Genomic DNA, 23,473 nt, shown 5'->3' with positions numbered 1-23,473 from the left:
AGAAAGGGCCACGAGGATTCTTGAAGGAAGAAATCTGATGACCCTTTTAACCCTCCTTGGGTTGCAGCAATAAAGGGGCTACTGAAAATCTAACAAAGAGGGGTTCTGATCTGTTTTATCCCTGAAATCAAACCTAAGAGGTACACACCAAAATGACTGAAGTAGCTATAGCTAAATGAGAAAACACTTCTGTAATACTTGTACTCATTCAATATTTACCAACTATATTTACATTTCCTCTTGTGTTACTTGGCTTTAAAATAAATACATAATACTCATTATTAAATAAGTTCAACTTTGCACAACTAACATTTTTCATTTATAGCTCCTTAAAAGTGGAGCTATAAAAGAAAGTGGTAATATATTTAATAAACATACATTTCTAAGCCTAGGAAAATTGAAGACTTACCTAAGATTATAACAATTTAGAAACAAATCCAACAATTACAACATTCTTTATTTTATAAACTATCAGACAACATTCCTTCAATGAAAGCAGTTGAAAAGAGCCCCTACACTGAAAAATTACAGAAGGCCACGGACCCAGGCGCATACAGAGAGGGATTCTAGAGCTATGCTGTCCGCTAGTCACATGGTTATTTAAGATTAAATTTATTAAATTCAAATAAAATTTAAAATTCAGTTCCGCAGTTGCATTGGCCATGGTCATTGCAAAAGATTTTTTGATAGTAATATTTGAAACTTTAAAGTCCTGTCAATTAAGAAAAATAGATTTCTAAGTACTTCAAACACTTATGCTTTAAAGCAATTTTGTGGATTCAGAGATTAACTCAAGTCTTAAAATTATTTTAAATATTCAGACAACCATATTCATTTCCCACTTTGAACAGGACTTATGCTTTATGTAATCATTTAAAAACTTACTTCAAAATTAAGGTCTTGGATCAAGATATCTCCATTTGGCGTTGCTAAAGGAACATGATCAAATCTACAAAAGAAATTAATTAAAGAAGGAATAATTTTACATTAAACACTAAGCAAATGTAGTGAAAGAAAAGGGTACTATGTAGTTTGACAAATGTTCACAGTGCTACAAAACCTTTTCCTATACGTACTTTATAATGTTATCAGCATTGATGATTTCTCCACTACCAGGGATCAAGGGAATGCTTTGTGCTCCTTCAATACCTTAAATGGAAAATAAGTATTAAAGTATCATAATCATATTATGTATTAAAGAAAAAACTTAAACTATAAGACATTCATATTTACCCCTTTCCTGTTGTGAGACCATTGTGCGCTCATATTTTCCATCGTTTAAATCCTTTAGTACTTGCATTAATTCTGAAATCCGAGCAGTAAAACTGAAATTTAAAAAAAGCTATGATCAAATTTCCAAAGGCTATATTACATCTTTTACATTATTTACTTACTTACTTTTTTGATTAAATTAACATACAACATTGTGTAAGTTCATAAGTTATCTTTTTTTAAAATTATCATCTGAGAATATGTTTTTATTAATTTTTAGAAAGAGAGAGAGAGAGACACAGACAGAGAGATATTGATCGGTTTCCCCACCAGGGATCAAACCCACAACCTAGGTATGTGGCCTGACAAGGAATCCAACCCACCATGTTTTGTGTACAGGATAACGCTCCAACCAACTGAGCCACCCAGCCAGGATCATATCTTTCCTTTTATACAAACTTACCTGAAGCTTCTAAAATTATAATTTAGCTTAAATAAAAAACCAAAAGAAGTCTCATTAACATAAAGTATTAGTGATAGTATGAATGTTTTACTATTATAATTCAGCAGGCAAGCAGAAACATGAAAATAAGGTAAGAAATTTCTCAGGATTCCTACCTCAACAGATACTTCTTTAGTAGGTAAGTCAAGAAGGTTGCTTCCTGCTAAAAGTTTCTAATAGATACCACAAAGAACTATTACCAGTGCACTCGATAAGGCCCAGGAAGTGTGGACCCTGAGTTCACACTGAAGTGAGCTATAGATCCTTGTATAAAGATGGCTTTCTATCTGATGGTCCTGTTTTACATTATCATGTTTTGTATACCATACCAACCCTTTATATTAGAGCTTGAAATACTGAAATATATACTTCCATTTTAATACTAGACAATATGACCATATTTACAACTGTACCTACAGATACCACAAGACAACTGTTTTTTGTTTTTGGTTAATCCTCACCCAAGGACATTTTTCCACTGATTTTTTAAAGAGAGTGGAAGGGAGGGAGGGAGTGATAAGGACAGAGACAGAGAAAGATAAAAACATCAATGTGACAGATACATCGATTTGTTGCCTCCCACAAGTACCCCACCAGGGGCCGGGGACCGAACCTGCAACCCGGAAATGTGCCCTTGACAGGGACTTGAACCTGCAACCCTTCAGTGCATGGGCCAATGCTCTATCCACTGAGCCACACCAGCCACAGCAAGATAACTTTTCATTTTTTTCCATTAAAATCAACCTTGCCCTGGTCAGTGTGGCTCAGCGGTTAGAGCACTGGCCTATGGGCCAAAGAGATGCAGGTTCAATTCCGGCCAAGGGCATATACCTCAGTTGCAGTTCATCCCTAGCCCTGGTGGGGGTCATACAGAGGCGGCTAGTCAATGTGTCTCTTGCACATCGATGTCTCTCTCTCCCTCCCTCTCCCTCTCCCTCTCACCCTCTCGCCCTCTCGCCCCCTCCCTCCCACTCTATCTGAAGATAAATGGAGGAATGTTCTGGGGAAAGGATAAAAAAAAAAATTAACCTCATCTTTGTTCATCTTTTGCTAGGTTGCCAGTATCAAAGATTTAAGAAAAAAATATATATATGGTGGAAGACAGAAAGTAAGTTCAAATAAGACAATTCTTTTAACTTAATTTTCTGTGAATAAAAGACTGTTATGATTCAACATCTCCCAACTTACTGAATACCAGTGTCCATGAAGCAGTCCGAGAACCCCTAACCTAGTTTAAGGCTCTAAACAACTATTTAAAGGAAACATGAGAAGTTCACTAACAGAGAAAAATTTTCCTTAATTCTTTATCAAAACCAGCTTCCAGTAGTAGCAGCTTCAGTTATCACTGATTTTAACCTCAACTGGGCACAGTCATTAAGGATAACATATCTTTTAAAAATTATTCTCTGCAACTGCTCATTATTACTAATCTTACTTACCCAGCCAATCTAGTCATTTCACGGCCAGCCAAAACTATTCGACCCAGAGCTTGAGACATTCGCAAAAGCATCCTCCCACTTTGGTAGTAATCCTTAAAGAGAAATAAACATTAGATTTCACTTATATTCCTAAGATTAAAATCTAGGTTTTCTTTACTTTTATATTTAAATTTCAATGTACGTTTATTATTACTACCACTTTACCTCCAGAAGTTCTGACTGTGTACTCTTCAGATGTCGAGGATGAGACAAATCTAGGAATGGACGGCTGACGACGAGGTAACCAACTACCGTGGCAAGATCTGAAACAAAACAATTAAGATTTAAAATATTACCAGACTTCACTTTTTACACAAATCTCACTGGACCATCTCTTTTAAAGCATACTTACATTTGGCAATTATGCTATCAATGAAGCCCATAGAAAACCTAAACAAAATGAAATTATGTAGGTGTTCCACCTGGTAGAAATCAAAAACAAAAAATAATTATTTTCTATGCATAGAAAAACGAATCTACCATAAGGATAAAAGAAACCATATATTTTCTCAACAAATATTTACTGAGTACATATGATTTCTCGCTATACTGTACATTACATTTCATGGTGCACAATGATGATCACAGAGAGGGTGCCAAACAAATACTTCATGAAACCACTTTTATACAACAGAATGGAAATTACATAAAGAATGTGGGGTCCCCTGCATGTAACAGTACAATGATATTTATTCACAGTACTGTCAGGTACATATCAATAGTCAAAACAAAAGAAACAGAAGAATGAGTTCATTTAGGTGAAACAGTAGCGGTCCAGATTGGCACCCAATGCTTTGCTTTAGCTGGAGACATCTGTTCTGTGATGAATTATATTACATGAAATCTGAGCCAAGTGCTAATGTAAATTAATGCACACAGCCCAAGTCTGTAGCTTTAATCTGAGCATGCATTATCTCAAAATAACAATTCTAAATATGTTTTTTATTCTGCATTTTTAGTGTTCTCACATTTTCCATCTATTGGATTATTCAAGGCCCTGTATGATCTGGCACTGAGCTCTATCTTAAACCTCATCTGCTTCTACTTGGCCCCTTCCCAATGAGTTCTGCAAACATGCTCCTGCCTTAAAGTTCTTCTCTTGCTGTGCCCTCTGCCAGAAGTACTGTCTCCCTAAACACTGGCATTGTGCAACTAACACCCCCCCACACTTCAAGTAGGTTTCTGATGAAATGCTACTTCCTCAATAAAGACCTTCTTGACATCCTAGCTACAATACCTAAAAAATTGCTTCCATCATACTCTACCATTTCATCCCATTATATTTTTGGTCATAGAATTCATTCCATCTGCAATCATAAAAAATGTCCAGTTGTTTACATGTTTATTGTCTCCTCCACTAAGATAGTACAGGGGAGGTTGCTCTTACTATCTTCTACAAAAGAACAATGGCTGGAACATTTATTCAATGAATGTTGTGTGTTACATGCTGTGCTAAATACTGAAGATATAACAATGAATGAATAAAACAAAGTCCCTGAGCTCATAGAGTTTACATTCTAATGAAAGAGACAAATAAACAAACCAGATAATTATAAATTAAAATATATGCTTTCAAGGAAACAGATCATTAAAATGGAAAGTAACTGGTGGAGACCATTTCAAATAGACTAATCAGAAAAGGCAAGACCTCAATAAGGTATAAACTTTTGGGCTGAAATCTAAAGGATAAGTATAAACAAGCCATGTGAAGAGTGGGGGCTGGTGAATGGCAGTCCCCCGGAAAATCACCTTAAATGCATTTTAGTGAGCACTATCAAAGTTGAGTCATGTTAAATATAAATAAGGCAAAATTCCAATTTATAAAATAATTTTAAATGAGAATCACTTTAATCTTTTTAAATCACTTCAAATATATATATTTAATTTCACCAACTTCCACTAAAATGTAAGCTCCATAAAGGCAGACATTACCATCACATGCACTACTAACACACTAGCACCTGGAATAAGCACAGGTACCTAGATGGCACTCAGTATCTTTTGAATGAATAATAAAGTTACTTGAATTCAAATTTTCCAAGTAGCAAGTAAATAAAAACTGAAATATAGTTTATATAAGAAACAATGTTTATCAAGGGTCAACAAACTATGTATGGCTCACAGTCCAAATCCAGCCTGCCACTTATTTTTGTTAATTTTTTTTAGAACCTAGCCACACTCATTCATATACATATAGTATATGGCTACATTTGAGTGGCAGAGTTGAATATTTTGAACAGAGACTGAAAAGGCCTGAAAAGCCTAATCTATATATGCATTATCTTGTTCTTTACAGAAAAAGTTTGTTGATCCTTGCTCTACATAATAATCTTCACAGTATTTTCATGAATGCTACCATAACAAATTTTCTGTAGGAATAACTAAATTTATCACTAAATAAGACTTCTATGCAACTCTGTAAAAATATACTAATAATTATTTTAATAAATCGACCAATTTATAGTTAGGCAACAATATAGTGATGTGATAGTTTTTATTCTCATATTTTTTATAAAAATACATTATTAAAAGCCTATACAGCTACTTAAAAATAAATATCTTAAAAATTAAAGATACATATTAGTATCTTGGTATAAGCTAAAAAAAAATCTTTCCATAAGTACATGAGCCCCAAGCATGTTATCTTACCAGTTTTTGGAAGACCATGTAAACTGTCTGCTTTTCTCTTTTATTCCCATTATAAAAGGCAATCTCTTCACTATTAAAAAAAAAAAAATTTAGCCATTAATTTTGATGTTATCCAAGCCTGAAAAATACTTGTAAAACAGTATTTTATGGCTGAATATTTTTATTTAAATGGACATTTTGTGACTAAGAACTTACCAGGTACGTCTCAAGCCATGGTCTACACTTGAGACCCTGCTCCTACCTCAGCTGACCAGAGCACAGGATTACACACCCGACTAGATCATAGACTGGACTGCAACCAGATGCTGCATAGGCCATATGTAAATGGCTGGGGAAAATGTGCTGGGCTAATCCTCAGAAATCAGAATAAATAAGTAAGAAATAAGAAGGAAGCTGCCATGATATATAGAAGACAGGGAAGGGACAGCCATCATAGACTACAAATTGAGTACAAACCCAGATAGGAAGGAGAGGGGAAAACAGCAGCTAGAGAAAGGTAGTGATGCCATGACATACAGCCTTCGAAAGACAGAAAAGCAAACTAAATCCTCACGGCTTCACAGTGCCAGCTCCCAGGAGGCCTAGCTGATCATGGCTCTTAGTCCTGGAACCCCACCATATCCTCATGACTCTCGTTTTCGTGAGCTGGTGTGAATGGGTACACAAGGGCCACATGGATCCTGACCAGAAATAAAAGGGTGTTTTTATAGATGAAGAAAGGCTCCGTGTAGTTAATTGACTAAAGTCATACAGCTAGCAAGTCAAGTAGCTGAGCATATCTGACCCTAAAGTCAAGTCTTTCCACTTTGTTCAGTATGATGTAAACTGTCCCAGAAAAGCACCTCTTAGAACGGAGGAAAGTAAAGATTTACATAGGAGTCCTAAAGGCACAGTTAAAATAGCCTTCAATAAACACCTAATATTTCCTTAAAGTCTCCTCTCCCTTAATAATTTATGTAAATTATATATTCTACTCCAAAATATGCCTGTATTTTCTCCATCATAAAAACAAGGCAGCTCCTATTTCAACACCTTCAAGTAAAATTAACTTTCCATAAAGATGCATTGTGTTTGACCTGTTTCATGATTCCCTTGATACAATGATAGAGTCCCAATGATAAGAATCCCAGTTTAAGAAACACATTCTGCACCTATAATTAGTTTTCTTAATTCTTTCCATCTCCTCTGCACACTTAAGCCAAAGGAGGAAGATGAAGTGAGAATTCTACTTCTGCTCGACTGACTCAGGTTAGCCCCACTCTAAAACCTGAAAAGAAAACATCCTCACGTATGATGGCTGCCTATCCAACATCTGTTCTCTTCCTCATCCTTTTTCCTAAGAGAACCCCAATTTTCTTACAGTTATCTATCCTTTTCTGTGTATCCAAATGGTTTGGTAATGGCCTCAACCCCATCCACTGGGGAAGAGTTCCACGTGGTCTGAGCCAATAACTTTGTTGTAACTGCTTTAGGCATAAATGAGCAAATGACAATTCTGGCCAATGAGATGTGAAAGGAAGTCTATTGTAAGGGTTCTGGGGAAGTTTCCTTGCTCTCTTACAGCAGAAGAGATGGTCCCATTTTTGTTTCTGAACTTTTTGCAGGAGAGGAGGACTAATGAGATCTGGAACTGCTTCTGACATCTAGTCATCACAAGAAGGAGTAGTCTAAAGAAAGGGGCTACATACAAAGGAGTGAAGAGAACATCAAAGAGGAACCAGAGTCCCAATCATGCTGTCCCTGGGACTGCTCTACCTTAAGAGTTATGGGAATCAAAGTTACTACATAGTTAACTAGAAAAGGGTTATAAAACTAATATCTTTCAAAATGTATATTTTGAAAAGAGTTTTACACACACACACATAATTTTAGTAACTGGCCCTGGCCGGTTTGGCTCAGCGGTTAGAGCGTCGGCCTGCGGTCCTGAGAGACCCAGGTTCGGTTCCCGCTAAGGGCGCGTGCCTCGGTTGCAGTTTGTCCCCGGCCCTGGTTGGTCGTGCGGGTGGCAGCCACTCGATGTGTCCCTTTCACGTCGATGTTTCTCTCTCTCTCTCTCTGTTCCTCTATCTCCCTCCCGCTCTACCTGAACAAAAAAAATGGAAAAATGTCCTCGGGTGAGGATTAAAAAAAAAAAAAAAAAAATTTTAGTAACTGTTACTAGATTTTTGAAGTCAAATTACATGACATTAATATCCATAAAAATACATTTTTGGTACAGCTAAAGACATTCAATACACTTCTCCTTACCTGTTTGTGATGAGCCGGGAATTAACGTATCTATACTCTCCTTCATATTTCTGCTCAATTATTGTCATCTTACCGACGGGTCTTCTAAGTCGAGTTAGGAATAGCCCAGAAACAAGCAAGTAGGCCATCATGCTCGCTGGGCCCTATTATTATTGCAAGAGAAAGACACAAAGTTCAAGGATATCTGATAAACTTAGTGAATGCAACATGCACAATTTCTATAATTAACTCATGACTTTGAGAGAAATTGACCTTTTGACTAATTTTACTCCTTATTTCTTTTCTAAAAAAATACAAGCTAGACCTCTAAGCTTTCATTATTCATCTACTCCTCCCACCACTGCAGCTCATCCCCCAGATCTCCTGAATAGGCTCACCTAAGAACTCCTAACTGCAGTCATTGTCACTCTTTCCATGGCATCTAAAACTCTTCCAATGGAACTCTTCTTGATATTTTTTTCAAAATTCCACAATAACTCAGACCTCCTTTTTACCTTCTTTGAATGTTACTCTTCTCTGGTTTCTTCCTTAGCTCTCTTCTCCTAAATTAATATCCCTAGTCCCAATCAGCCCCAAGAATCCAAGACATTATTTCCAAGTAACTACTATTCACCTTCACCTCACTGCTATGTAAAGCCTCAAGCTTATTTCCTCCAAATAAGTTCCATCTGTCTTTCCAATTCATACATCTTGCTTCCAGCTCTGTACTTTCTAACTTGGTAAGTGATCTCATTGCCCATTGACCATTCAACACAGAAGCTTCAAGATGACCTTTCCAAGCTCATCACAGGCACTTCCCTCATTCCCATATATGTTATGTTCTGCCAAACTAAAATAATCATTTCCTGAACACATCTTTCAATGAAGTTTTTCTTATGTCTGGCAAGTCTGAAATAACTAACGGATGTCCACTCATCCTCCTCAAAGCGGCTCAAATATCACCTCCAAGTCTTACAACACTAAACACTTTATTCAAATTTCTATTATTGGACTTATCACTCTACATTATAATTGCTTGAATATTTACCTCTTTTACCAGATCACAATCCCTCCTCAGTGAACCTGTCCTACTCATCATTTTATTCCTACTTCTCAGTACAATATGTGTGAAACATAGTGTATATTCAAGATTTTTAAAATTAAATGTGATTGATTCAATGCAGTTCAACAATTACTACACGGATGGGTAAAAAGATAACTAAAACATAGTTTCTATCTTCAAGAAATGTAGAATCGGATAAAATGTAGTAAGTGCCATTAAAAACATTACAGCATAGAGACAAGAGGGACTAGGCCTTTTTACTTCTTATAACAAAAACATGCTGTACAAATTATTAAATCTGGATCGTGAAATAGCAAAAAGTTAGGAAGGTAGACAATGAAATTCAAATAAAAACCTGCTTTTCCCAGCTTTTTGGAAAGGAACAAAAACCACTAATTATTTATTAATCAACTACAAAATGTGTGTGTGTGTGTGTATGCGTGCACACATATGTATGCACATTTATATGTAAATCAACCACACTATTATATGGTTAATTTAAAAATATATAACGTAACATTATATATTAAATGACTGAGTCAAACTTCAATGAAAATACTAAGAGAAAATTTAAAAGTCATTCTTACCAACCCAAGTATCAGAGGATAGTTAGGCTCATGGGATAGTCAACCATTCATATTATCATAAAATATCCTTGAAGCTGGTAAAGCCATCCTAAAGGTACTCTTGTTATCTTACATTCCAATTCCATATTAAAATGGCTGAGTCCAAATCTCTTTTTATACATTATTTTGCAACAGTAAGTACATGTATGTTCAGTGTTAAACACTGTACTTATGGTTGTTAATACCACAAAAGTTTTCCAAGTATCTGACTTAAGGATAATTAAAGATAGATTAATTTTTAAACCTCTAGTACAGTATTATTTTATAATCAGACTTTATTAGGTATATCTTGTGAAGACATGTTCTTCAGATATAAAAATATCCTTACAAACTACCCAGCTATTCACAGTATAGCATTACAGTAATTTAAAAGACAGAGTAAAAGTAAACTCACCTGAGCTCCTATCGCACTTGTTAACTTGTAGATATACAAAACTATGTCTAAAAATGGCTGTAAAATAAATATCAGAAGGTACATAATTAAAAGTAGGTTTATCTAGATAGCTAGTTTATACAACATGTTAAATAAAAAAATGCTATTTAACCTCTAACATGTACTTGTTAACATGTAGAGTTCCCACATGTATAATGTACTGTAATAGCATGTAGATTAATGATTAAATGGAAGACACAGTTCTTATTGTCAAAAAACAGAAAATGGAGACACTGACTACTGACAAGTGGGAAAATTATTTATTGTTTTCCATCAACTAAGGTAGCTCTACTGTGTTAATTAACCAGTAGTAACTAAGTAATTTCTCAAGGTAATACAAAGACACTAAATACAATGAGCCAAGTTGTAACCCCAAATGTGCTACCAACTTTTCTGGTTTCTATATATCTTCACCTGTAAAAACAAGAGGTTCTTCCTGCTCTTAATACTGTTTGATTCTATTATTTTATCACAACATCTATTTGTTGAAATAAATGAGTGAGCAATCTATGAATATAATGTTCTGATATAAAACTCAAACTTCTAGAACTAAAATACATTAGGTCCTCACTCAGGGACAGCTCAACTGACATGCTAAAAGTGTTTTTGAAGTGTTTATCAAGAAACCCAAACTGTGTTCATTCACTTAAGTCTATAGTCACCCCTTTCTGACTAATATCTACATTACTAGGATAGATGGCTTGGTTTATACTAAGATGAACCTTTTCTTTTTGTCTTATAAATTATCAAGAAGCTTGTGAAATACAAGTGTATTTAAAAGTTGATCAGAATAATGACATAATTTAAGAGTTCAATAAGTGCATAACACCACTAAAATTAATTAATTCTATATTTTACCCTATTGCAGATGTAACAACACCTGAGCTATAGACTTCAAGTGCCAAGACGTAAAAACTATACAAGTCTGCCCTGGCCGGTTTTGCTCAGCAATTAGAGCGTCGGCCTGCGGTCCGGAGAGACCCGGGTTCGGTTCCCGCTAAGGGCACGTAGCTCGGTTGCAGTTTGTCCCCAGGCCTGGTTGGGTCGTGTGGGTGGCAACCACTCGATGTGTCCCTTTCATGTCAATGTTTCTCTCTCTCTCTCTCTCTCCCCTCCACTCTATCTGAACAAAATATGGAAAGATGTCCTCGGGTGAGTATAAAAAAAAAAAAACTATACAAGTCTATAAAATTACATGAAAAATTTTATATATACCTCCAACACACACTCACATCATAGAATATACTTTTTAAAAATGTTTACTGATTTTTTTAAAGAGGGAGAGCTAAAAACATGGATGAGAGAGAAATATCGATTGGCTGCCACCTACACGCCCCCCACTGGGGATCGAGCCTGCAACCCAGGCATGCGCCCTGACTGGGAATCGAACCGGGACCTCTTGGTTCATGGGTGACACTCAACCACCAAGCCACACCGGCTGAGCCAGAACACACTTTTAAGTGTGGTAATAGGAGCAGAAAAGAAAGCTGAATTACTGAATAACTTTTAGTTGTCAGAGCTCCTAGAGTTTGGATTCAGTTAGCAAGGCTTCTAGAAAGCAGAATAAAGAACAAAATTTGGCATGAAAAGAAAAGGTATCTCAGCAGTGGACCTAATCAGAGGTGTTTTTTTTTGTTTTGTTTTGTTTTTATCCTCACCCGAGGACATTTTTCCATTTTTTGTACAGACAGAGTGGGAGGGAGAGAGAGGAAGGGAGAGAGAGAAACATCGACGTGAAGGGACACATCGAGTGGCTGCCACCCGCACGACCAACCAGGGCCAGGGACAAACTGCAACCGAAGTACGTGCCCTTAGCGGAACCGAACCCGGGTCTCTCCGGACCGCAGGCCGACGCTTTAACCGCTGAGCCAAACTGGCCAGGGCTAATCAGAGGTTTTTAATTAATTCTTCACAGCTGCGAAGACCAGGCCCGAGATGGGCCACCCAGAATCACCTGATCACTGTGGCTCTGAGGGGAGAAGCTTTTGTGGACACATATCCCTTTTCTAAGAACTGCCTCCCTCCAGCCACGTGGTTGAAACATAGCATTCCTACTCTTACAATGTGACCACGCCCCTTACACATGGATATCTGGATCAACTGTGGCCAGAGGCAAAGATACTGTAAATGGTCCAGTCTGAGGCAGGCCCACCCCAAACCAAGAGCAGTCACGTGCACTGAAGTGAGAAACGGAGCGTCATCTAAAATGAAGAGGGGAGGGAATGCTGTGAAGATGGTGTCAAGGGTGCCCACCACATCTCCTAGTCAATGCAGCAGGTAATGGCAAAGAAGAAGGCCTAATGAGAAGACAAGAGCAAAAGCTGCAAGGGTGGTGAGAAGAAAGACCTGACCCTGGCCGGTTTGGCTCAGCAATTACAGCATCAGCCCGCAGACCCCAGAGTCCCGGGTTCGCTTCCCGCGAAGGGCATGTACCTCAGTTGCAGTTTGTCCCTGGCCCTGGTTGGGGTCATGTGGGTAGCAGCCACTCAGTGTGCCTCTCTCACATCAAAGTTTCTCTCTCTCTCTCTCTCTCTTCCTCCCTCTCACCCTTCCTCTCTATCTGAAGATAAGTACAAAAATGTCCTCAGGTGAAGACTAAAAAACAAAAACAAAAGACCTGAGGAAATTAGGAAAAACTGGTGCAGGCCTAGCTGAAGCAACAGTTTTGGCAATACTATTCTGGGAAGGAGGAGAAACAGTAATTAGAAAACTGAAATAAATTAATTATCTTATGAAAGTTCTTTGACTATTATTTAAATAATCTAATAGAATTAGAGATACTGAAGGAGAGAAATGGGCAGAAAGAAGTGCCAGCCTAATGTTAACAACTGCCAAAAGTACATAGGTCAAAAGATAAAAATTTAAATTTCTGTTGTTTTAATTAAATCAACCCACACCATTCTATTTTTTTATCCTCACCCGAGGACATTTTTCCATTTTTTGTTCAGATAGAGAGAGGGAGAAACATCGACGTGAAAGGGACACATCGAGTGGTTGCCACCCACACAACCCATCCAGGGCTGGGGACAAACTGCAACCGAGATACGTGCCCTTAGCGGGAACCGAACCCACGTCTCTCTGGACCACAGGCTGACGCTCTAAATGCTGAGCCAATCTGGCCAGGGCAGCCCACACTATTCTTATGAAATCTTTGTAATTCTCGGTTCTTAGCTAAAGCACCTCATAAAAATAATATAAAAACATAATTGTAGTTAAAATTAATACAACTCTAATTTTTTAATAAAAACATTAAATATTTATCTGATGCTATTATATCCACCAAATCAATTCTACATAAATTTGCTTAGATTCAAAATTCAACAGATTAACAAATAATAAAAAAAGAGAGAGAGAAACTTACCTTACTAAGATTTGAATACAGATCAACTACACTGTTACAAAACTTTTCTACATCTTGTGTAAGCAGCTGGTCTGGATTAGCTATTCTGTTGTCCAGATTTCCCATTTTATAATACGTGAAAGCTCTAAAATAGCAAAAAGAAAATGACTTTAAAACAAATGACATTTTTTTAAAACTCACTGTATACTATAGTTCAAATTAATACGAACATAAGAGTTTGGAGATGGAAGAGGCCCCAGAGATTATCCTAATTTACTTTAAAGATAAAGAAGCAAGTCTAGAGAAGGATGACTTACCAATTAATAGAAGAACCAGAATTTTTTTGAATATGTTTTTATTGATTTTTTAGAGAGAGGAAAGGAGAGCCCGGCAGGTGTGGCTCAGTGTTGAGCATTGACCCGTGAATCAAGAGGTCATGGGTTTGATTCCGGTCAGGACACATGCCCAGGTTGTGGACCTGATCCCCAGTGGGGGGCATGCAGGAAGCAGCCAATCGATGTTTTCTCTCATCTATGTTTCTATCTCTCTCCCCCTCTCACTTCCTCTCTCTTTCTCTCTAAAATCAATAAAGGGAAAAAAATTTTTTTTTAAAAAAGAGAGAGAGGAAAGGGAAAGAGATAAAAACATCAATGTGAGAGAGAAACATCAATTGGCTGCCTCCTGCACAACCCCTTCTGGGGATCGAGCCGGCAACCTGGGTATGTGCCCTGACCAGGAATCGAACAGGGGCTTCTCAGTCCATGGGACAGTGCTCATTCCAATGAGCCACACCAGCCAGGCAGGAAGAACCAGAATTGTAGATTCTAAATACTGAGTCTTTCCCTATATGTTTCTGGGTGTAAGAGCAATTTTCTTGAAAACATAACCAACACAAAAGAAAAACTTCTACATCTCAGTATCTTAAGTAATACTGTTCAATTTAAGTATTTTAACATAAAAATAGGTTATTACTTACTCGAGATACTCCTCATAGAGGTATTTAGTTAGCCTTACTCGGAAGCACAGTTTGAGCTCATTTAACCCAAACTTCAAGAAGTTATTAACCAGAGCGATCTAAAACAAACAAATACAAATTATTGGTTTTGATTCATTTCTACTTATTAAATGATAATTTATTTTTCTGGCATTGGCTATATCCCCAAGTCCTATGATTTTTATAATTAATAGTCCAAATTTATATAATCCAGTTCTGTTTTACTTAAAATTTACAAAGATAAAGAGAACATGCTAAACCAAAGGCTCTATTATCCTGATATGCTAAACTTTATTTGGAACTTCATTTTAGAATATGTTAATGTCATTAATTACAAGAAGCCTCCTGCTAAGTTTTTTCGGTACGGGAAAAAAGCCAACTCTGTCACCTTTCTATCTAATGTAAAGGACCTGCTTTTAGAAGTACTGACATTTACATTTATGTTCTCTGCTTCCTACCAGCCTTACAACCCCAGACAACAGAATTCTATATACACTGCACTTGCATTTGTTTAAAAAAGTAGTATAAATCTTACTTACTAATGCCATTTCCAAATTATTTCTAGAGTCATTATTTACTACTCTTTCTCATCATTACATTAAAATTAATTCTTCCACAGTTCCAAGTCATATTTACATAAAATTTTTATCAAGAAAACACTGATTTTCTGCTGAATCTCAATTTTTGACTTATTAAGAGGCCTAAAAACCATGTACGTATGTCCATACTCAAGCTTTATGAAATCTGACACATAATCTAATTAATTGGATTTTATAATCAAACTCTTCCTTTTAACTCCCACATTTAAAATACTAAAATTCTTATAGTGCCAATAAAATAGAATAAAAACCCAAGCTTAGAAAATCACATAATTTAGATCAATACTCACCTTTATTTTTAATAAATTCAGATAATAAATTCCAATTTAACTTAAACTACATCAGTGGTTTAAGTTACTAAAATATTGGGCCTAAAGCAATAAATCTAAATCTGGGCGATTTTGCTCCCCACACACACACACCCCTCCCCCCAACCCAGCCTCAGGGGACATTTTTGGTGTCACACTGGGGGAAGGGGGAACTAACTACTGCCATTTAGTGACATGCTACTAAACATTCGAGAAACCCTGGCTTAACGGTTAAAAAAATACATATGTATACATTCACATATATGTAATTGAACCAAAGATATTTCCTTTTAATTTTTCTATCTAGTGTAAAGGTTTACATTGAAATACTCAACTACATGTTTGAAAACTAAATTTGAAATAGGAACTTAGTATCATAAATCTTTAAAGAACTTAATAAGTAAATATCCTTAAAGATTTTAGAAAGATTCAATTTTTTCCCTGTGCAAATTTAAAGAATTCCACTTACGAGAGGCATGGCAGCGATGAAGTTGAATAAGTATCTCTTGAAATCTTTTCTGCTACGACCAATGATACCACTGCAAACCACCACATGCAATGCATTAGTTGCAAAAGAAGCAATATTTAACACTAAGAAAACTTCTGAACAGCTTATCAAATTACTCTTAGAAATTTTTATTGAATCAAAAGAATCAAGAAAAAAAGATGTAAAATATTTTCTTACAAAAACAAGTTTCTAACTTTTGAAATTTTATCATTTCAAACAGCTTGCTTGAAAATCACTCTATATAAATGGCAATATCAAATAAGAATAACTAGTTCTTTTCTTAGTAAAAATGGCTTAGACTACCACAAAATGGGTTCAGATGGCAAAACAATTAACCCTACAGACCCAGGAATGGATAAAACAAACTAGTATTTCTTTGGTTTTAGACCTACAAACCTCAGAGGAGGGGTGGGGAGGAGGGAAGAGATAAACCAAAGAACTTATGCATATAAGCGTAACCAATGAACATGAACAACAATGCTGGGACAGGGGGATGGGGAGGAGGGTGTCAGTGGGGGAAAAAAAAGAAAAACATCTGCAACAAAAATAAATTAATTTAAAAATTAAAATAAAATATCTTAACATTCTGATTCTCACTTGTGTGATCAAATTTGCGAAATTAATCTCTAGAGAGCTAGACTAACGCAAGATCAAAAACTCTCACTATAAAAGGTCAAGGGCCGCCCTGGCCGGTTTGGCTCAGCGGTTAGAGCGTCGGCCTGCGGTCCTGAGAGACCCGGGTTCAGTTCCCGCTAAGGGCATGTACCTCGGTTGCAGTTTGTCCCCGGCCCTGGTCGGTTGTGCGGGTGGCAGCCACTCGATGTGTTCCTTTCACATCGATGTTTCTCTCTCTCTCTCAGTTCCTCTCTCTCCCTCCCACTCTACCTGAACAAAAAATGGAAAAATGTCCTCGGGTGAGGATAAAAAAAAATTTTTTTAAATAAAAAAAAAAATAAAAGGTCAAGGGCCAATATTTTAAGTTTTGTGGGCCATGGAGTCTATTGCACACACTCAGTTCTGTTGTTGTAGAGCAAAGGCAGCCAGAAATGAAATGGGCTCTGTCCTAATAAAATTTCATCAAAACAGATGGTATTGGGATTGACCTTCAGGTCTACTTTGCTGACCCTGGGACTAAATGATAACTGAGAAAGTCAGTAGGGTTCGTCAGAGCCTCAAGGTCTGTTAACACACTTCAACTAAATTGGCTTCTCTTTTTTTAAATCTTACAATTTTACATAATTATTTGTTTTTAAAATATCTAGTAAGAACTTTTAAAGTAAGGGGTCTACTACCTTTTTAGAAAGTTTGAAAGTCATATCATGTAAGTAAAGAATCTTTGAGTACCGTATGCCTATGATCCAATAAAAAGATACAATTTATTTGATCACATACTCTTTCATCAAATAACATTTATTAAGACTCTCAAGTATAAATAAAATACATTTTGAAAAACACTGCACTAAATGATTTAAACCTAACTCCACACACACACACAAATGATGGGTATATGATAGAGAAATAATTTGCTTTTTATGAAGGAGTAGGTGAATAATGCCAAGTAATGTTAGCTGGTCTTTTAGAGCAAAAAAATTCCATGGTGAAATAAATTTAGGAAAACCTGCATCAAACAAAGCTAACAATGTCTTGACTGAAGACCTTCTCAAAGAGCTTAATGCATCATATGTGCACTGGGACTCTCTGGGAGGGTTTTGTAGCATGTAGCGTAACCAGCATGCCACAGAACATACTTTGGGATATGTTACTTTAAACTAATAGAAAAAGTAATAGTCCAATTTTGATATAACTGCTAAGAAGTTAAAAAAAAAAATTTTTAAGTTGAACCAGTAAAGCAATGAAATAGTACCACACAAATACGTTGTTTATAGCAATAAGAATATTAGACACAAGAAGCATTTAAGACAGAACAAAAAGTTTAGAGATTTAAAATTGTTTAAACCAAACTACGTAAAACCAAATGCTTTAGTGCTGCCCAAGCTGCGAAACACACAAAATTATAAAACTTTGGTAAAACACATGCCATCATTCAGCAATTGTTTACCACTGGAATAGCAGCTATAAATTTAAAAAATGGTTTCTTGAATAAAGCCTTATTTCTGCTTATTATTCCACTGCAAAAAATAATAATAATAATATTAAAGAATAATTTTATGGTAGCCCCAGTCATTTTTATTTTCAATACATATAAGAATCTTATAAACGATAAAGATACTGCTTATAGCCAAATGGTGAAAGTAGTACACATACACACACATATATTACATATAATGGCAACAAGGTAGAAAGATTCTCCTCCATATCATGGAACTACCACAGTTTCTTAGAGGAAAGTTCTGTCCAATTAAAATTTGCCCACACTCCAAAGTCATTAGCCACTGCTAACAAATCAGCCTAAAAGGTGTAAAGGATATTAAAATGAAGTAAACTAAGGACCATAGCAGAAACAGATGAATCTAAACCTACTTTGGAAGAGACAAAAGGGAAAGGATGGATAAAATCCATTTACAATGGAGCTTCAGTAGCAAGTTAGAGAAATGTGTAAATTTTTCAAATACATTTGTTCCATATTATGAACTCACAAGTATTTTAAAACTTGTAATTTGACCAAATATCAACTATTTCATATTTCTGCTGTAGCAGAAGTTCAAAAATATTTATCAAGGAGAAAGTTAATTAACTTTAAAATGACCATTTCACAATTGATGAATTTGGGTTAAGAGTATAAGAAAGTTCCTTGCACTATTCTTGCAACTTTTCTAAAAGTTTAAATTGAATCAAAATACATTTTATTAAAATTTAATTTTTTAAAAAAATTTTTTCTACATCTCCTAACTAAAACTGAAAACTTAGTACCCAACAAGACAAACACCCTAGTAGAATTACAAGCTAGCTAATGCTACATAATAACTTTTCTCTGTCCATCATCACCAATTAAATTAATGCACCACATACTCCTGGCAATGCATTTTCTACAGGACAATAAGTCTTTGAGAAAATATTTATTAGCATATATTCAATTAATGTTAGAAATGTCTAGTTTAGAAAAGTAAACATTATTCTTTTGGATTACAAAAACATGAAGTCACAAAATCTGAATAAAAGGTAGAAACTTTAAAAAATAAACTAATTTATACTATACCATGATTGTGCAGGGTTTTTATATGTAATATGTGACAAACATATTACAGAAACATTTAATATGATATTGCTCACACTGGATGTAACCTATATATTTTTGCCACAGGTAATTAACAATGCTATAATTGGGGAGTCTGTATTTTTATTAACAGATAAGACATTTAAATAAGAAAGCTATCAAAAAAAGTACAAAATTCTATAATAATGTAAAAGAGCATCAATGTTTTCTCTACATTAAATATACAAAGGACTCAAATTACTTGCACACACAGCTCATAAAAACAGAACTTAGCAATGAAATCGATCCTCCTAAAGCTGATATGCTAGCAACAATGAACATCTGAACTATGTTTACGCTGAAATTCTTAGTTTGTGAGAAGATTCCTCACTAGGGCAGACAGACACAAAACTGACCTGACTCTGCCCATAAACATCTACAAACCTGGGAAACCAGACACTCAACAAGCCCTCAACTTGGCTTTTAACAAGGTATTTAAAGCCTTCACTTTACCATGTTATGGAAATAAAAATGTTTGTATCATGAAGTTAGACTTAAAAAAAAAAAAAAAAAAAAGCCTTCACTTTTAAATATGAATACACACCAAGAGTGATAAACTGCTTGAGGACAGTCTCTAATGAGGACAAAGATTAGAACAACAAAGGATCATGAAGAAAACAAAGTCGCAGACTTGAAAGAATGCTAGAAAAATGAACATCCATACAAAAAGATAACTGGATGATCAAGTTAAAAGAAATTTCCTAGAATATAGAATAAAGATCAGTAATAAAAACAGAATAGAAATTATAACAATCAGGTGATCAATCCAGGGGGACCAATACTCAACTAATAAGGATTCCAAAAAAAGTATAGAAAAAAATGAAGAGGAAGAATGAAGGACTTTATAGATTGAAAAGAGCCCACCACATGCCCACCACAATGAATTAAAAAAAAAAAAAAAATCACACCAACATTCAATAAAATTTCCAAACACCAGCAATACAACATCATTAACAAATGATCATAAAAACCTCCAAAGGCTGAGAACCAGTGAGTTCTATAGAAGACAACAGGGTGATACTTTCCGAATTATGACAAAAAGTAATTTCCAACTTGGAATGTATAAATACAGATATATTATCAATCAAGTGTTCAAGTAGAAGACTTTATCAGACCTAAAAGGTCTCAAAAATGTATTTCCCTTGTACCTTTTCTCAGAAAAAGACTGCATCTACCAAAATGAGAATGTAAACTGAGGAAGAGAAAAACAAAGATCCAGAAAACAGGTTATTTAATACAGGAGAGAAACATGAAAGAAACTCCCACGATCATGATAAAAGCAAATTCAAACATGAGTGCTATTTAGTGGGCCTAAAATGCAATCAACCCTGTTTAGAGCAGGAAGACAGGAAACTAACAAGTACAGGCTAGGTGGTAACAGAGAGATAAATATCAACATATTATCTGGTGTGTTTGACCATACTGCAATACTGAGAAGATTTTATGGTGTTGTCATAAGCTTGAGTTGAATTAGTAAGAAGTAGGCAAAAACCTAAAGCACACAAAATCTTGCAATTTATAAATGCCAAGAAAAGCAAAAAGTTGTATATAAAAGTATATGCCATGTGGCTCAGCTGTGAACAATAGTCAAATCACGTAAACAATAAATTACGATTTAACAAAATATTGCAATATAACAACATTGAGAGAATGAGCATGGGCATGAGTAAGAGTGTAAAGAGTTAATTCTCATCTTCCAAAGTAGGAAATAACTACATACTCTCTAAAACTGAAAAATCTAGAAACAGTAACACAAGTATGTCACACTAAAATCCAAGGATAAAATAAGAGATGAAACAGTTTTTTTACACACACACACACACACCAGAAAATAAATGGCTCCAGGAATGAGAGTTATAAGCGTCAGAAATGGTGCACAGGATTGATCGGTTTGTGACTACCTCCTGCAAGACTATCTGACATTAACCTATGTTCACATATTATTTTTAAGCTGCTTATATATTACTTTAATTAAATTAAAAGGCCCGGCACTGGAGCCTACACAATGTACATATATTCAGAGGCATGTGGTTAGGTCTTTCAGTTTGTGCAGATAACCTTTATACTCCTAGACAGATGATTTAAAAAAACATGCGCGTAAAGAAAGCATTCTTCTCTTCCTATAAATCCTCAAGAATATGAGGGGGAAAAAATCTTAATTTCAAAATCTGAGCACCTTTCAAAATTTTAAGTACTATAATTCAAAAAGTTTTCTTAGATTAAGTATTTAAGGCATTTTCTGATAAAATATTGCATACCAGTGAACAAAGTCCCAAGAAAAATTTTACTCTGACTTTCAAATTGGTATCATGAAGAATAAATATTTTATCAACAGATAAATTTTGTTTTTAGACCCAAAATGATCAACTGCAGTAATTAATAATTAATATGTAAAATGACTATAATAAAAAAATTTATAAACACTAACTTCAGAAACTGAAGGAAATGTCTAAGAACTGTTTTTCCTTTTAATAACATTTTCAATGTGATTCCTTAAAATGGTTTGATATTTTCCTCCAAATTATCTCATTAATTTTAGCCATCCAACTTGGTGATTTTTTTAAAACACTCAAGAAAGCATTTATTACACTGCACATTAACTTTCCTCTTACTTGTCTCTAATCCTCTGTAAACTGTCAGCTTACAGGGAGGGTCTCTCCCGCTCACCAGTCCATCCCTATCACAGAGCTCCTGGCAAAGGGGAGACACTCAACAGATATCTAAGTAAATGAACTGAGACATAATCTGACTAAAGTACTTACACCTAATTTAGAATCTATTTCTTGCACATTAAGATATTGTTTAAATAGGAGACAAATTAGTATTTCATACATATGGGAGGAAGGTGAATGGAAAAGTACCTTTCAATGAGTGTCCCATTTTGAATCATCCAAACATCACAATATGTTCGAGACAACAGCATAACAGCAATAAGTATCAAGTAACCTGTCTAAAATAAACCAAGTATAATAAATTAAATAAATACATTTTAGAAAGTTAAAAAAAACATTACCTTGGTAAAGATTTTTTATTTCTAAATTCAAGGCTTTATTCTAGCTATAATACAGTTGGTAGATATTTCACCTACAGGCAATTTTACAATATAATTTAAAATATTTTTTTAAAATATAAATGAAAAAGGCCTTATAGATCATTTAATCTAACTTTCTTATCCAGAATTCAAAAGTGAATCCCAGGCAGGTCAAATGACTTGCTTTCATACAAATGGTCAATGAAAGAAACTAACAGTATAACTTAGATTACCTGAATCACCGTGTACTGTGATTGTCTTGTATTTTTAATATATGACTAATAAAGAAAAATGACAATAACTGTGAATATACAATTAAACAACAAATAATGAAACCTAAAATTTTGTGAGGAAAATCTCTAAGAGTGCCCCTACCCTCACAGGGCTTTCAATTTAGTTATTAAGGCAAGATTTGCACTTAAAAAAAAAAAGAAAACAGACCAATGTAGGTATCACCAATGTAAGTAACGGGATGGGAAGGTCTGGGGTAGCAAAAGAAGGCTATGACATTAGAAATACATTATACACAGCTAGTAAAACAAAGGAAAGAATGAAGATTATGAGTAGAAAAAGATGATTGATTTCATGGAAATAAATGGATTAAAACCATATGAATTATGATATAGCATATCCAGCGGAGTTTAGACAATATAAAACTATTCAAAGTTTCTAGATAGAACAGAATGTTTGAAAGCGTCGTTTAGAAAACATTACTGAAGCAATGCTGTGCAAGATGGATTATGAAGGGGGAAAAGATGAGACACTGAGTAGCTGGCTAGAAATCAATGATCTCTGTGCAAGATGAGAATCTACCCTCCAAACTCCAACATACAATCAAAGCTGACTTAAACTTTCTAAACTGGAGTATATGACAGTAACAGAAGCTAAAGTCAGGGAAGAGGGTGGGGGGGTACATTTGTTGGATAATGTGCTTAATTTCAAAGTTACAGAATTAAAGGGCAACTGCATCTAATACTTATATAATTCTTGCAAAACAAATAAAAGGTACTAAAAATATAGCCCTTTAAGTGAAAGACAAGGCAGGGCGCCATAAATATAGAATAAACAAAGACAACTGTCTGTGATAAAGCTGTGACAGCTGCTACCCTAATGTTTGCTGGCAAAAACATACCATCTTTCTATTCTATCCTACCATCTCAAAGTAGGTATTTACTTGGCAATAGAAGAACCTACTGATTTTAATGAATGTTGTCGGTATGTCACTTTAACTGTAATGCTAACTTTTAATTCAGACCTTACATACAGTCTCAATCCTAAATTAATCATTTG

At 35.2% G+C, this 23,473-nt stretch overlaps 1 protein-coding gene across 4 annotated transcripts in view; it reads right to left on the bottom strand.

The window, feature by feature from the left end:
* ABCD3 (ATP binding cassette subfamily D member 3) overlaps nucleotides 1-23,473 on the bottom strand; it is a 94,599-nt gene that overhangs the window by 18,819 nt on the left and 52,307 nt on the right. For all 4 annotated transcript variants that reach the window (XM_036256156.1, XM_036256153.1, XM_036256155.1 and 1 more), the window contains 13 exons: nucleotides 22,014-22,102; nucleotides 15,900-15,969; nucleotides 14,506-14,603; nucleotides 13,551-13,674; nucleotides 10,151-10,207; nucleotides 8,089-8,231; nucleotides 5,842-5,911; nucleotides 3,545-3,614; nucleotides 3,358-3,455; nucleotides 3,154-3,245; nucleotides 1,234-1,325; nucleotides 1,077-1,149; nucleotides 886-949 (listed from right to left, as the gene is read on the bottom strand). In XM_036256156.1, coding sequence (XP_036112049.1) covers nucleotides 886-949; nucleotides 1,077-1,149; nucleotides 1,234-1,325; nucleotides 3,154-3,245; nucleotides 3,358-3,455; nucleotides 3,545-3,614; nucleotides 5,842-5,911; nucleotides 8,089-8,231; nucleotides 10,151-10,207; nucleotides 13,551-13,674; nucleotides 14,506-14,603; nucleotides 15,900-15,969; nucleotides 22,014-22,102 — 1,140 coding nt within the window. The remainder of the gene's footprint in view (nucleotides 1-885; nucleotides 950-1,076; nucleotides 1,150-1,233; nucleotides 1,326-3,153; nucleotides 3,246-3,357; nucleotides 3,456-3,544; nucleotides 3,615-5,841; nucleotides 5,912-8,088; nucleotides 8,232-10,150; nucleotides 10,208-13,550; nucleotides 13,675-14,505; nucleotides 14,604-15,899; nucleotides 15,970-22,013; nucleotides 22,103-23,473) is intronic.

Source organism: Molossus molossus, unplaced genomic scaffold, assembly GCF_014108415.1.
Source record: "Molossus molossus isolate mMolMol1 unplaced genomic scaffold, mMolMol1.p scaffold_m16_p_12, whole genome shotgun sequence".
Taxonomy (NCBI): Eukaryota; Metazoa; Chordata; class Mammalia; order Chiroptera; family Molossidae; genus Molossus; species Molossus molossus.
Note: the sequence above shows the minus strand (reverse complement) of the source record. Positions and strands in the feature narration are given on the sequence as shown.